Consider the following 12593-nt stretch of genomic DNA (forward strand, 5'->3'; position numbering starts at 1 on the left):
CTCTCTCTCTCTCTCTCTCTCACACACACACACACACACACACACACACACACACACACACACCTCATTCTGGGATTTCTCAAGAATATACTGCAAATGCCATTGCCCAGTATACTCTGGATGCAAAAGCATAGGGGGACACAAATCAATCTATAAACAAAAACTTTATGTTGGGACATGAAAATGCAAGATAGAAAAACTGTAAAACTTAATGACAATTGAGACTATGCATTAGAAACATGATTTATAACATTACTGCAAGCATGTTGTAGTTGCACATGTTACATGTAGGAATATGGTGACATGGAAAACGTGACAATGTATTTGATAATGGAAATATTTAAAGGAGAAAAGTCTTGATTAAAATATGAAGTATGAGGCCGGAGAGATGGATCAGTGGTTCAGAGCACTGGTTGTTTTTCCAGAGGTCCTGAGTTCAATCCCCAGCAACTACATGGTGGCTCACAGTCATCTATAATGATATCTGGTGCCCTCTTCTGACATGCAGGTGTACATTTAGATAGAACATTCATACATGAAATAAATGAATCTTTACCATATGAAGAATACTCATTATTTACTCCCTTTTAAATGACTTAACCTTCTGTGCTTCCTTTAGACAAGCTAAGCTGAGCAGTTCTTGAGTGAGGATTCATGGACATTCAGAAAACAACTCTATAAAACCAAGAAGACGTTTCCCTTTTGGAAGGGGCTTTGGACTTTTTAGCTTTAACAAGTTTGTTAATACTAACTATAAATATCATGAAGTAAATCTTGGCTTCTTCCCTTTACTAACACATTACAAGGCAAAACTGATATCTTTGTTGTCTTTTCATAGCTATTTTTAAAACTGTGAAAGGTGGTTTTATAAGAAACATGTTGCAACCATCAAAGAGTTCTAATGAAACTAGAGTTTTCTGTTAGGAAAACCTCTTAAAGAAATTAGAAATAATCTTTCATCATTTAAGGAGAGATTCAAGTCAGAGCCCCAATTTATTAGACAGTTACATTCCCTCATTCCAACTCTACCTATACCATGAAGATAAACTGATCTAAGGTGAAGGGCTAGAGAGCTACAAGTGGATGCTAATGTGGGTGGTATGAAAATTATGTTTTTGAAAATAAAATAAATGAACCACAAAATTCTGGTAGTATTCTGTAAGATAAATTGTGTCTGACTTACCAAATTTTCATTCGTCTCCTGTAAGTCTTTCAGTTGATTTGAGCTCTTTCGTCCTGAGTTGCTATTGACCTGAATATCCGAAATTGTAAAGGTCCCTTTATAATATTCCATTTTCTGGCCTATGATGATAATGAACAGTAGAAAATTCATAAGCTATGCAAAGACTTCTGGATACAAGACATAACTACAATGATCCAGAAGTGAAGCTGTAAATTTATCACCAAATCTCTTTCTAGTTGAACTTATAAAAATATAGTAGCATATCAACATAATTTTATGTTAATAATAGTAGCTGATATTTATCGAATCTTTACTATGTTTAGAGCCTCACATGCATCATTTCATCACAACTCCAGATTCTTGAGGTTGGCATGAGTTCCATTTTATAAAGGAGAGAAGTAAGACATAATAAAAATCAACTACCTTGATACTTGTTATACAACCAACAGGCGGATTTTACAGAAGTTTCAACTTTACAGTGAGGCTCCAGAGTTCGGGTGTTCATTGCTATGCTTCCTTGTGTGTGTTGAGGTATAGACAAACCAGGAGTAGAGGTAAGTGATTATTCTTGCATACTTGTGGAGAAAGACCCAAATACAACAAAGGAAATCATCAAGAAAAAGGCTGTCAGTGACTGCAAGTGAAAACAGTTTGTAACTGTGATATCAGTGAGCTGTCTGGCTATCAGTGATGAAAAGAAACGCAAGCAGAGCCTGTTGCCAACAGTTAGAGGTGCTTTTGTATAACTAATGTGGATCTTTTGTCATTGGTATAAACTGCTGTTGGGGTTTCAGTATGAGTCTCAGAATGTGCTAGAAAGACATTTCATCTTCATCTCATAAAACAAGCGTTTCCCCATTGCTAAGTCTTTATAGATGACCTAGGTGTGTGTTTAGGGCTACCGACCTCTGGATCTGAATGAGTTCATGGACCATGTGTTGCATATTCTTGAGAAGGTTAAGGCCTTCTCTCTTGATTTCTGTATTATTTGTGTGCATGTTGTTTATATTAAAGAAGGCACATTTTTGTTAAAACACCATTTCCATTATTACCATGGAAACTGACTCAGCCTCTTGTTGCTCCCCATTCGGGTTTAAGGCTCTTGTAAGTTGCAGATAAAAGAATTCTTTTTAACAAATAGAAGGAGGTGATCCACCTTTTGGATTGTAAACATACAGAAGTGTCTAAAGGTCTTTATCTGATTTCTGTCAGCATTTATATTAAATGATCAATTAATGAGAAAAAAGTGACATAATATAAGACAATACAAGTGACTACCTTGAACTTCTCATTTATATAGCACACATACATCACTTGAGTGTTCCATTGTAGAGATTTGTCAAAAAATGTAAATGGTTTATACTTAGCAATGAATGATATAATGCAGAGAGAGCATCATTTGTGTTAATATAAGTATATTAGATAATAAAGATAAAACCTTTAAATACTGTTTTAGGAGAACATTGTTTTCTAAGAGTACGAGATATTATTAAGTCATAACTTATATGTAATTTTAAAATTCATTATTTTATTAGATATGTGTTTCTGTCAGGGGAGACACATCAAATATTCTGAGTGGGGATAGTCCCAGGTTAAAATGTGACTCTCATTTACACTGTGCTATGTGCAAATGTGAGAGTCATAACTGTCCCTTACCGAACACGAGGAAGAGAGCCAGAAGTCCAATGGTCACTACCACCATCATCAGGGAGAAAGCGGTGAGAAGGGGAACCATCCATTGCTTCAGATCTCTGTTGTGGGTGCCATATCCCGCCACTCTGCATAAAGGAACACCATGGTGACTCTCTCATGGGCGTAGTTACAGGTTTGCTAGTTGTGCTTGGATAAATCCACATTGCTATATGCATCCTTTAACACCAGGAGGACATTATTTTGATTTTCATTAAAGTCATTTTGGTCCTGTGAGGAGATACTGAAAAGACTAGACCTGGGAATTGTGTTCTTGCCCATGGTTTCTGCTTCCAGAGAGTTTTGGTGGCAGCCTTGTGATGCCAACTGCTGTCAGCAGAGGCTTGCAAAAGCCCATTCCTCCATTTCTAGTGATCTCTAAGTCTTACCAGTCTACCTAAGGCTTGCAAACTAATGTCAGATACACTTGTTTATTCACCTTTTTTAATGAATGTGAAATTTTAAACATGGAAAAATCAGAAAAGTCTAAATAAATATATTTATCTTCTAATTTTATCAATGGCATTTTTGTTGTCACAAAAACTCATTTTTTTCTCTGCATTAAGAATGTACATTAATTAATAACCTATGGTCTTTCATGAAATCACTGCTATGAACAGGTTATTTTCAATATCACAAGCTCATCATTCTCTCTCCTAAAATTAAGAATGCTCTAATATCTTCTAAAGGCCAGTCTACCTTCAAATTGCTTTTTGACTTCATAGACTTTATAGTTGTTGTACACCAGCCAGGATGCAATCCCGTCATATACAGGTCAGTGCAGAGTACTTGGTAATTATGGCTGATAAGTCTCTTTTACTCAAAAACAACCACACTTTCTTTGAAGTTTGAATGTCATCGAGATGTTGAGAAAATCAAACTGACTGTTTTTAAATAGTTTCACCCTCTGTTCTTGTCTGATGCTTCTTTGTGGTACCAACCCACTTGCTTTCCTAATTTCCTTTTAACTAGAATTTACATCTAAAACCTTAATTAGGTTTCAGTTTAATTCGTTGACAGAAATACTTTATATGTGCTAATGTGTGCTTCAAATTGTCACAGTTTTGGATTTTAAAAAAAAAAAAAAAACAACCCTGCCTTTCTTCTACTAACTTTTTGTGAACAATTGTGTTCACTGTGTTGTATCAAGTGGCTGCATGAGAGCTCACTACAGAGTCGACTGGAAGTCCTCGTGGGATGCTGTGGTTTAGGGCATCTTTTCCCACTAAAAGCTGATGAGGAGTCTGGTACAGAATAAATTTATAAACCTATAAGCTACAAGCATGCTAAATCAAGATTGCGTACAAATTACAAGATATCTCCAGAGAGGTTGCCAGTCCCTGTAACTTTAGTGGTCCACTTTAAAAATTTCCCATAATAGTGACTTGTTTTCTTGTTTTGTTAGTTTGTCATTTCATCTTTATATATTGATAACAATATTTCCTCAGGAGCAAGAGGCATTCTTCAAATTTCCTTCACAGCATTTATTGAAAATGTTTTGTTCTAAGTCAACATTTAGTGTATAGTGGTTATTTAATTTTGGGGGATATAAACCCATTTTGATAAGTTAATGGCGAGGTAAAAAAATATAATAGTTTGAGCCTAGATAGTAAATTAAAGGAAGATTTCAGGTGGGCATGCCACAGTATATGTGGAAAAGCCCACAAAACTTCAAGACTACACAACAAATTTCAGGCAACTGAGAAAAGCTGGGGACACAGAGATGGTTCTTCCTAGGGAAGAGCATGTCAATGGCTGTCCAGTGCCAAATGATCAGCTCCGAAACATATGTACAAGTAACAGTACACGGTCTGAGCAGGTTACAGTTAGGAATAGGCATGAATACACATATATATACATATACATATACATATGCATCCTTGCACACAATAACCATAAATGAAAGAAGAGGCCGTAGATTTGATGGAGTGGAAGACTTAGGAGGGTGAAAATGGAAGGGAGTAATGTTGTAATTATACAAATTTTAAAAGAATACATTTATCCAATAAACCTGACAGAAATGAATTTTATGTGTAGAGAATATAGACTTCATGGACAATGGTTCATTAAAAAAACAAAAAACACAAAAGAAAAACACGAAAGCAAGAGTTGGCATAAGTGATGCATGTTCGCTTGACTGATGCAACCTAACAATCCAGTCACACCAAACTGATGCTCTGAATAGAACAAACAGAGGAAGATAACTGTGGAAAAATCACGTGCCTGCTGCACAAGTATTTACAGATGGCAGCACAGCTTCACAAATGGAAAAAGACTGGTTCAGCTTCAGTGTATGCTGCTAAAGTGCCCTATGGGTTGCATCTTCAAATCCCACAGAGAAGCTGTGAGCTTCTGGGGAAAGTGGACAATGACAACCTAGTGTTTAAAGTGTTGCATTTTAGGGGAGGATGGAGACAGCTGTGTAACTGAGAATTCACAACAGAGGAATCTCGAATGGCTGTGAAGCACCTAAAGAAATGTTCAAAGCCCTTAGTGATCAGAGAAATACAAATAAAAAAGACCTTAATTATCAACCTTACACCAGTCAGAATGGCTAAGATCAAAACCTCAGGTGACAACACATGTTGACGAGGAAGTGGAGAAAGAGGAACACTCCTCCATTGCTGGTGGGTTTGCAAACTGGTACAACCACTCTGGAAATCAATATGGAGGTTCTTCAGAAAAGTAGAAATAGATCTGCCTGAAGACCCAGTTATACCATTCTTGGGAATATACACAAAAGATGCCCCACCCTGCTGAAGGGGCACATGTTCCACTATGTTCATAGCAGCCTTATTTGTGATAGCCAGAAACTGGAAACAACCTAGATGTCCCATGACAGAGGAATAGATATAGAAAATGTGGTTCATTTACACAATGAAATAGGACTCAGCTATTAAGAAGCTATTACTGAGTTTTGCAGGCAAATGAATGGAACTAGAAAATATCATCCTGAGTGAGGTAACGCAGACCCAAAAGAACATGCATGGCATGTACTCACTAATAAGTGGATATTAGCAAAAATAAAAGTACAGAGTACCCAAGATACAGTCTACAGAACTCAAAAAGGTCATCAAGCTGAAGTGCCCAAGTGAGGATGTCTCAGTCCCACCTGAGGGGGAGGAGAAAGCAACCACAAGAGGGGAGGGAGGGACCTGGGAGGGAAAGAGGATAGGGAGGAGGGGAACCTGATCTGGTATTGGGTGAGAGAAAGGGATTAAGGCCCTGAGGGTCAGCAGAAAGATGGTTAAACAGGCAACCCCAGGAAATAGGAGGTTGGGGGGCCCTCTAGAATATACAGAAACCTGCAAGGTGAGAGACTCTCAGGACTCAAAGGAAGGAACTTTAGATGAAATGTTCTACAGTGGGAAGAGGGAACTTGTAGAACCCACCTCCAGCAGCAAGGCAGGACATCAAATGAGAAAGAGGGGGTGGAGGGGAAGAGGAGGTATGGAATGTGGAACAGTCGAAGGTTGTACTGGGAGGGGAATAAAATCTGGAGTGTAAAAAGGAAAAGAAAAATAACAAGAAATTAATAATAATAATAATAATAATAAGTGATTCTGCTCTTGCAAAAGACCAAAGTTTAGCACCCAGCAGCCATGTGGGGCACATCATAACTGCCTGTAACTCCAGCTGCATAGTGATCCAATACCTCTGGGCTCCTCACCTTCAACCACCCACCCACAGACCCATAAAACAAAATGTGTATGTTTTAGAGAACCTTTAGGGACTACACTCCCCATACAGCTTTGAGTAACACAAGCTACAAAGCCCTAAGTAGCTTCTGCTACTTAATCCTACATGAATAAACACTTCATTTAAGACCAACTTTTCTTTATTTGTTTCTTTTTAAATCAATTTTATCTCTCATTGCATCCTGGCCACAGTTCACCTCCCCTGTCTTCTCCCAATCCCTTCCTCTGATACACATCTCATCACTTCCTATCCATTTTTCTGTTTCCCTTTAGAAAAGGGCAGACATCCAAGGGATGTCAAACAAACATGGCATATCAAGTTGCAATAATATTGGGCACCTCCCAATATATTATATCGTATATATAATTATGATATATGATGTGGTTTTTAAGGCTGGATGAGACCTGGTTTTATGGATATAATCATGTAATGTAAAAAGGAAAAAAACCCACTCCATTACCTTCCTATTCTGCTTAAGATCACTCAGATTATAAAAACAAATAAGCAAACAAACAAAACCAAAATAAAAAAAAAAGACCCATGCAGTACAGCTGTTTGGAATATAGCCTGTTTGTAAATTGAAGCATCATTTTGTTAGACATTGTTTCCCTCACCAGCTTTGTGAGTGCTGGCAGAGAAGACCCAGGTACATCCATCTGCTGTCTCTGAGTAACTAATTACTACAAAATTTCAGCTCAAAGCAATATCCAGTGCTATATATGACTATATGACTCAGCTGGCTTCTTTGCCCCCTTCTCTCTCTCTCTCTCTCTTATATATATATATATATATATATATATATATATATACATACATATATATAATCTATATATATATACACATATATATAGACTATATATATATATATATATATATATATATATATATANTGTGTGTGTGTACTATGATGTGTTTGGGGTTGTTCATTTTCATTCTTATTTTTGAAATTCCCTATCCTCCCTCCAAACCCTCCTATATACCATTCCCCACTTTTCTTTACATTTCTTTTTTCAATAATTATTTTTGCAAGCATATATGTGCAAGTATATTGATATATTCCTAAACATAAGAAGTTCAGTCAATATAGTGTTATAGTATGTATGTTTTCAGGGCTGACTACCTAGTGATCGATCATAATCTCATGACCGAGATCGAGATTCTGGTTGGGACTGCTTTCATAATCTGTGGTTTGTGACCCATTTCCAAGTTCACTAGAGTATTAGAGATCAATTTTTTGAGGCCGAACTGAGATCAAAATAAAGCTTGGTCTTTTCTTACTATATTTATATCATCTGGTTAGAACTCCAAGGATAACAACCCATTTTTAAAAAATGAATTTTCTGGGGACTTTATTATATCTCTAACACCCCCCCTCACAGAATCTAGATAGGCATTTGATTCAAGAATTAATTAAAGAAGCACTATGTAGAAGAGAGGGTGGGGGTGTTGGGGATCGTTTAGGGATGTGATCCCACTACAACTAAAAGTATTATGACTTTAGTGAGAAGGAATACGTGCACCCAGAGAAAGCCTGTGAGCACCAAACTTTAAGGCTGGTAGTAGAGTACCTACCATTCCGCGAGAAGACAGTTCCATGATGGGCTTGGAATAAAGCGAAAAGCGGGGGATGTTTTATTCCAGCAGTGTTTCTGAACACACAAAGTGAACGCTTAGAAATTAAAACAAGAGCTGAAGGTAATCCCTGCTCACGCCATAATTGGCACTTTGCATTCTTTGGGGGAACAAGCTAGTACAAATGATCCTTATTCTGAAACTCCCAGCCTATAATCTCCATGAAGCCTAGTTTATCACATCCATTGCCTTCATTAGTCATTTTTGAGAAGGGTGTGTTTGTGGCTCGTGTTCTTTTTTGAGATGCTGTCAAAGAAAAATGGTATTAACTCAACAATGAGACTTTGCCTCTAAATCTTGCAGGTTGAAAAAACACACAGCAAGTTAGAGGGTGCAGTTCCTGAGTATCTTCATATGTGTGTCAGAGATGACTAAAGCAAAAAAAAAAAAAAAAAAAAAAGAAAGTGCCAAGCCTCCTGTCCCATGGGGATCTTTTTTCTGTAGGAAGACCTTCCCTACCCTGACAGGCAGCCTGCAGCCTATCTAGTTGCCCCACCTTCAACTTTATGTCCTTTTTCATTTTGTCTATAGGCTCTAGCATTTCCTTTCTTTTGGGTTATTTTTCTGCTCTCCCTAAAACTGTGCATGCTATTGGTGTAAGAATGTGTTTTATGGTTATTTTTGCTATGATGAAACACCATGACCAAAAGCAAGTTGGGGAAGAAAGAGTTTATTGGGTGTATACTTTCACAGCATAGTCATCACTGAAGGAAGCCAGGACAGGAACACAAACAGGGCAGAACCTGGAGACAAGAACTAATACAGAGGCCATGGAGTGGTGTTGCTTACTGGCTTGCTCCTCATGGCTTGCTCAGCCTGCTTATTTATAGAATGTCCTTGTAGATAACCAGCCCAGGATCAGAACTGCCCAAGTGGGCTGAGTCTTCCCCCATCAATCCCTAATTAAGAAAATTCCCCTCAAGCAGCCTGATCTTATGAAGTATTTTCTGAATGAGGCTCCCTCCTCTCAGATTACTCTAACTTGTGTCAAGTTGACATGAAACTATACAGAACAATTGACTCATTGTCAAGTTGACACAAAGACATCACTGTTAAGCCACAGTCTTTCCTTTCTTGTTCATTCTCAAGATCACTATTAAAAGCCCCACAACATAAAACATTTTACAAGCTTAAAAGGCCCCACAGCCTTACAAATTCAAACACTTTAAAAGTTGTATCAAAAAAAAAATTGGTCTCCACTGCTGCCCCTCTTTTTGATATTTAGAAGCTCTTTGTAATGCAAAAGTTGTAGCTGTGGGTAGGTTGAGGGTTTGAGTGCATGTGCAATAATGACCTGTCTCAGAAGCAGCATCCTTTCATGATTTTGGAGGGTAGACTAATTGGGAAGAGGTTTTTATGTAATTTGAGACAGCTTACAGAAAGAGACACACTGTTTCTTTATACATAGATGCTTGCTTGGGGTGGCATGGAGTAAAGGTCTGACATTATACAGGTTGGCTACTACTGATAATTTAGTCGTTCTTTTAGAACACCATGCACAAACCAATTATTTACTGAAACTATATGATGTTCCATTAAGTTCTGAGTATTAAAAAAAATCTTTTAAAATCCAAAGCTGTAAGACCTCAGAGTCTCTCTTTAAAAAGTTTAAGCCTCTCAACTTTATGATCTTATATATTTCTTTCTTGAAGTGAGAAATACACACACACACACACACACACACATATATATACATATACATATATACATACACACACACACATATATATGTGTGTGTGTGTGTGTGTATTTGAACAATGCAAAACCAAATTCCAATAGTGTAAATAAGTCAATGTTCAATATTTGAGATTCATTCATAATCTCTTGGTTTCTGCCCCCAGACAGCTGGGGTCCTGTCTCTAGCTCCACCTTCTGCAACACACACAGCTTGCCTTCTAAGCTCAGAAAGTTTCCACCCTATTACTGCTGCTGTTTTTGTGATCATCCCATGATAATGTCATCTACAAAATAGCAGTGTCTTCATTGCAACTAGGCTGCACTTTCACCAATAGCTTTTCCTAGGCTCTCTTCATGGTACCAAGCCTCAACTTCTCTGTACGATCCCTTCAATCCTGGATCTTCAACTGCTACCGAGGCTAAACATTCACCAATGACTTCTTAGCTTCTTGCCAAAATTCAGCTGCTTCCCATGACCCCATCATGCCTTCAAAACCAATTCCATGTAGGTAACTCTAACACTACCAAGTTTGGCTTCAAACTTGAGGTACAACCTCAACCACCTCTGAGACACAGCTTCTATGTGCTGACTCTCAAGAAATACTTCCCAGAAGATCTTTACCTCAGTGATGCTGCTTCCTTCCTAATGAGCTGATTCTTCAGTTCCATCTAACCAGCATCCATTTTATCAGCAAAGCAAAGGTTTTACTTTAGTGGTTCTGGTCTATTCTTAATCACAGCCAACTCTTCAGCTCTAGATGACCAGAAGCATAGATTCTTCACACAAAAGGGCCAGTGAGTCTTGACTTCCTTCTGAAACTTCACAAGTTCAGCCTCCATTGTCTGTACTGCCTTCAACAGTCATGTTCACCAAGTTCCTACAGAATAGCCCACTGAGCTCTCAACACTCACAACTTTTCTAGTTAAAAGTTCCATATTCCTTCCACAATCCTCCAGAAAATAACATCGTCAGGTCTGTTACAGCAGCATGCTACTACTCTAGCACCAATTTCTGTTAAGGTTACTCTTGCTGTGATGAAACACAATGATTAAAATCAACCTGAGGAGGAAATGGTTTGTTTGGATTATACTTCTACATCATAGTCCATCATCAAAGGAAGTCAGGACAGGCACTCAAACAGCACAGGAGCCTGGAGGCAGGAGTTGATGCAGAGACCATGAAGGAATGCTATGCGCTGGTTTGCTCATCAACCACTAATAAATAAAATGTCCTAGAATATTGCCTATAGCCTGATCTTAGGGAGACATTTTCTCAATTGAGGTTCCATCCTTTCTGTTGACTTTAGCTTGTCTTAGTTGACATCAAACTAGCCAGCACAAAGTATGTACATGTGATTGCCATACATCTGTCCATTTATAAAAATATTGGTAATGTTACTACAAATATTCATACAACCATTGTTTGAACTTCAGTAAACACTATCTGATGCTTACTGATTGCTGTCCACCTTCCCATGCCGTAAGTCTTACTAATTTAAGTAAATAAGGGTGACGAACTTATTCTAAGGAGTAGAGAGAGGATTCGGTGGTTTAGAATGTTTACTGTGTACACAGTGGAGCCAGGTTCAGCTCTGACACCCAATGGTGGTTCAACCTGTCATGCTAAAGCTAGGAAACTGAACTCCCTCATCTGACTTCCATGGGTCTCACTCCCCATGTCTTTGCCTGGAAACCTTCAATGGAAAAGAATCCTACAGAACGCAAATCTCTTCCTTGGAGCATTTCCTACAAGAAGTCCTCAGCCACTTGCTACATGAAAAGGGCAAGGAACATTTTGTGATGACATTAATAGGTAACTGTCAACTCGTCAACCCTTACATCATTTTTTAAGAATCACCACTTGATATAGAAAATTTAAAAGCATGAGCTATTATGTGGAAAGTGTATTTACTGGGTTGACTGCTTGCGTTGTGTGAACTATAGTCATTCTTGTAACTAGGATTAATCATAGTAGATTTGTGAGTATTTCACCCTGAGAAACAATCTACCCAGTTCTTATGTCTTAAGTGTGCAGTTAGGACCTGACATTTTAGAAACACATATTCTTGGTTATAATTGATTATGTAGAGTTATGTCTATGAATGGATTAGACTGTAATATTTCAGTACATGTATTTAGTGAATAGTGAACAAATCAAGGTTGCTGCATATCAATAACCAGGCAGGTTTTAATTTTGTGTTAGAAATATTCAGAATCTGCCCCACTAGCTATTTATGAAATAGTCATTTAATTATTACCCTTAATTATCTTACTAGCTATAGAATATTAGAAGCTATCCTTTCTTTTCATTTGTGTAACGGTATCCACTAGGTGTTATCCAAAGAGTCCGCCTTTGACTTCTATAACTCAGAACATTTCTCCTTGAAGGACGAATTGTTCTTTAAGAGATTGGTTTTATCTTTTCAAGAAAAGTTTCCCTTTGTATAAATGTATGATTTGTGGAATTTAAGCAACATGGAAGTAGAAGCTTTCCTGAAATGAAGTAGAGGCTGTTTTATTGGTCAAAAGTTTTATCAGTCTTTGTTGTGCTTCTATCTTGATTTTGAGTTTGATTTTCCATATTTACCTTTTCTTTTTTTTTTCTTTTTTTTTTAATTAGGTATTTTCCTAGATTACATTTCCAATGCTATCCCAAAAGTCCCCCATACCCACCCCCCCAATCCCGTACCCACCCACTCCCCCTTTTTGGCCC

General features: G+C 37.7%; 1 protein-coding gene across 1 annotated transcript in view; it reads right to left on the reverse strand.

The window, feature by feature from the left end:
- LOC110294877 (transmembrane protease serine 11A) overlaps positions 1-12593 on the reverse strand; it is a 48350-nt gene that overhangs the window by 30498 nt on the left and 5259 nt on the right. Inside the window, exons 2-3 of the mRNA XM_021163354.1 lie at positions 2840-2961; positions 1184-1278 (exon numbers count right to left, since the gene is read on the reverse strand). Of these exons, the coding sequence (XP_021019013.1) occupies positions 1184-1278; positions 2840-2961 (217 nt within the window). The remainder of the gene's footprint in view (positions 1-1183; positions 1279-2839; positions 2962-12593) is intronic.

This window comes from Mus caroli, chromosome 5 (assembly GCF_900094665.2).
Source record: "Mus caroli chromosome 5, CAROLI_EIJ_v1.1, whole genome shotgun sequence".
Taxonomy (NCBI): domain Eukaryota; kingdom Metazoa; phylum Chordata; class Mammalia; order Rodentia; family Muridae; genus Mus; species Mus caroli.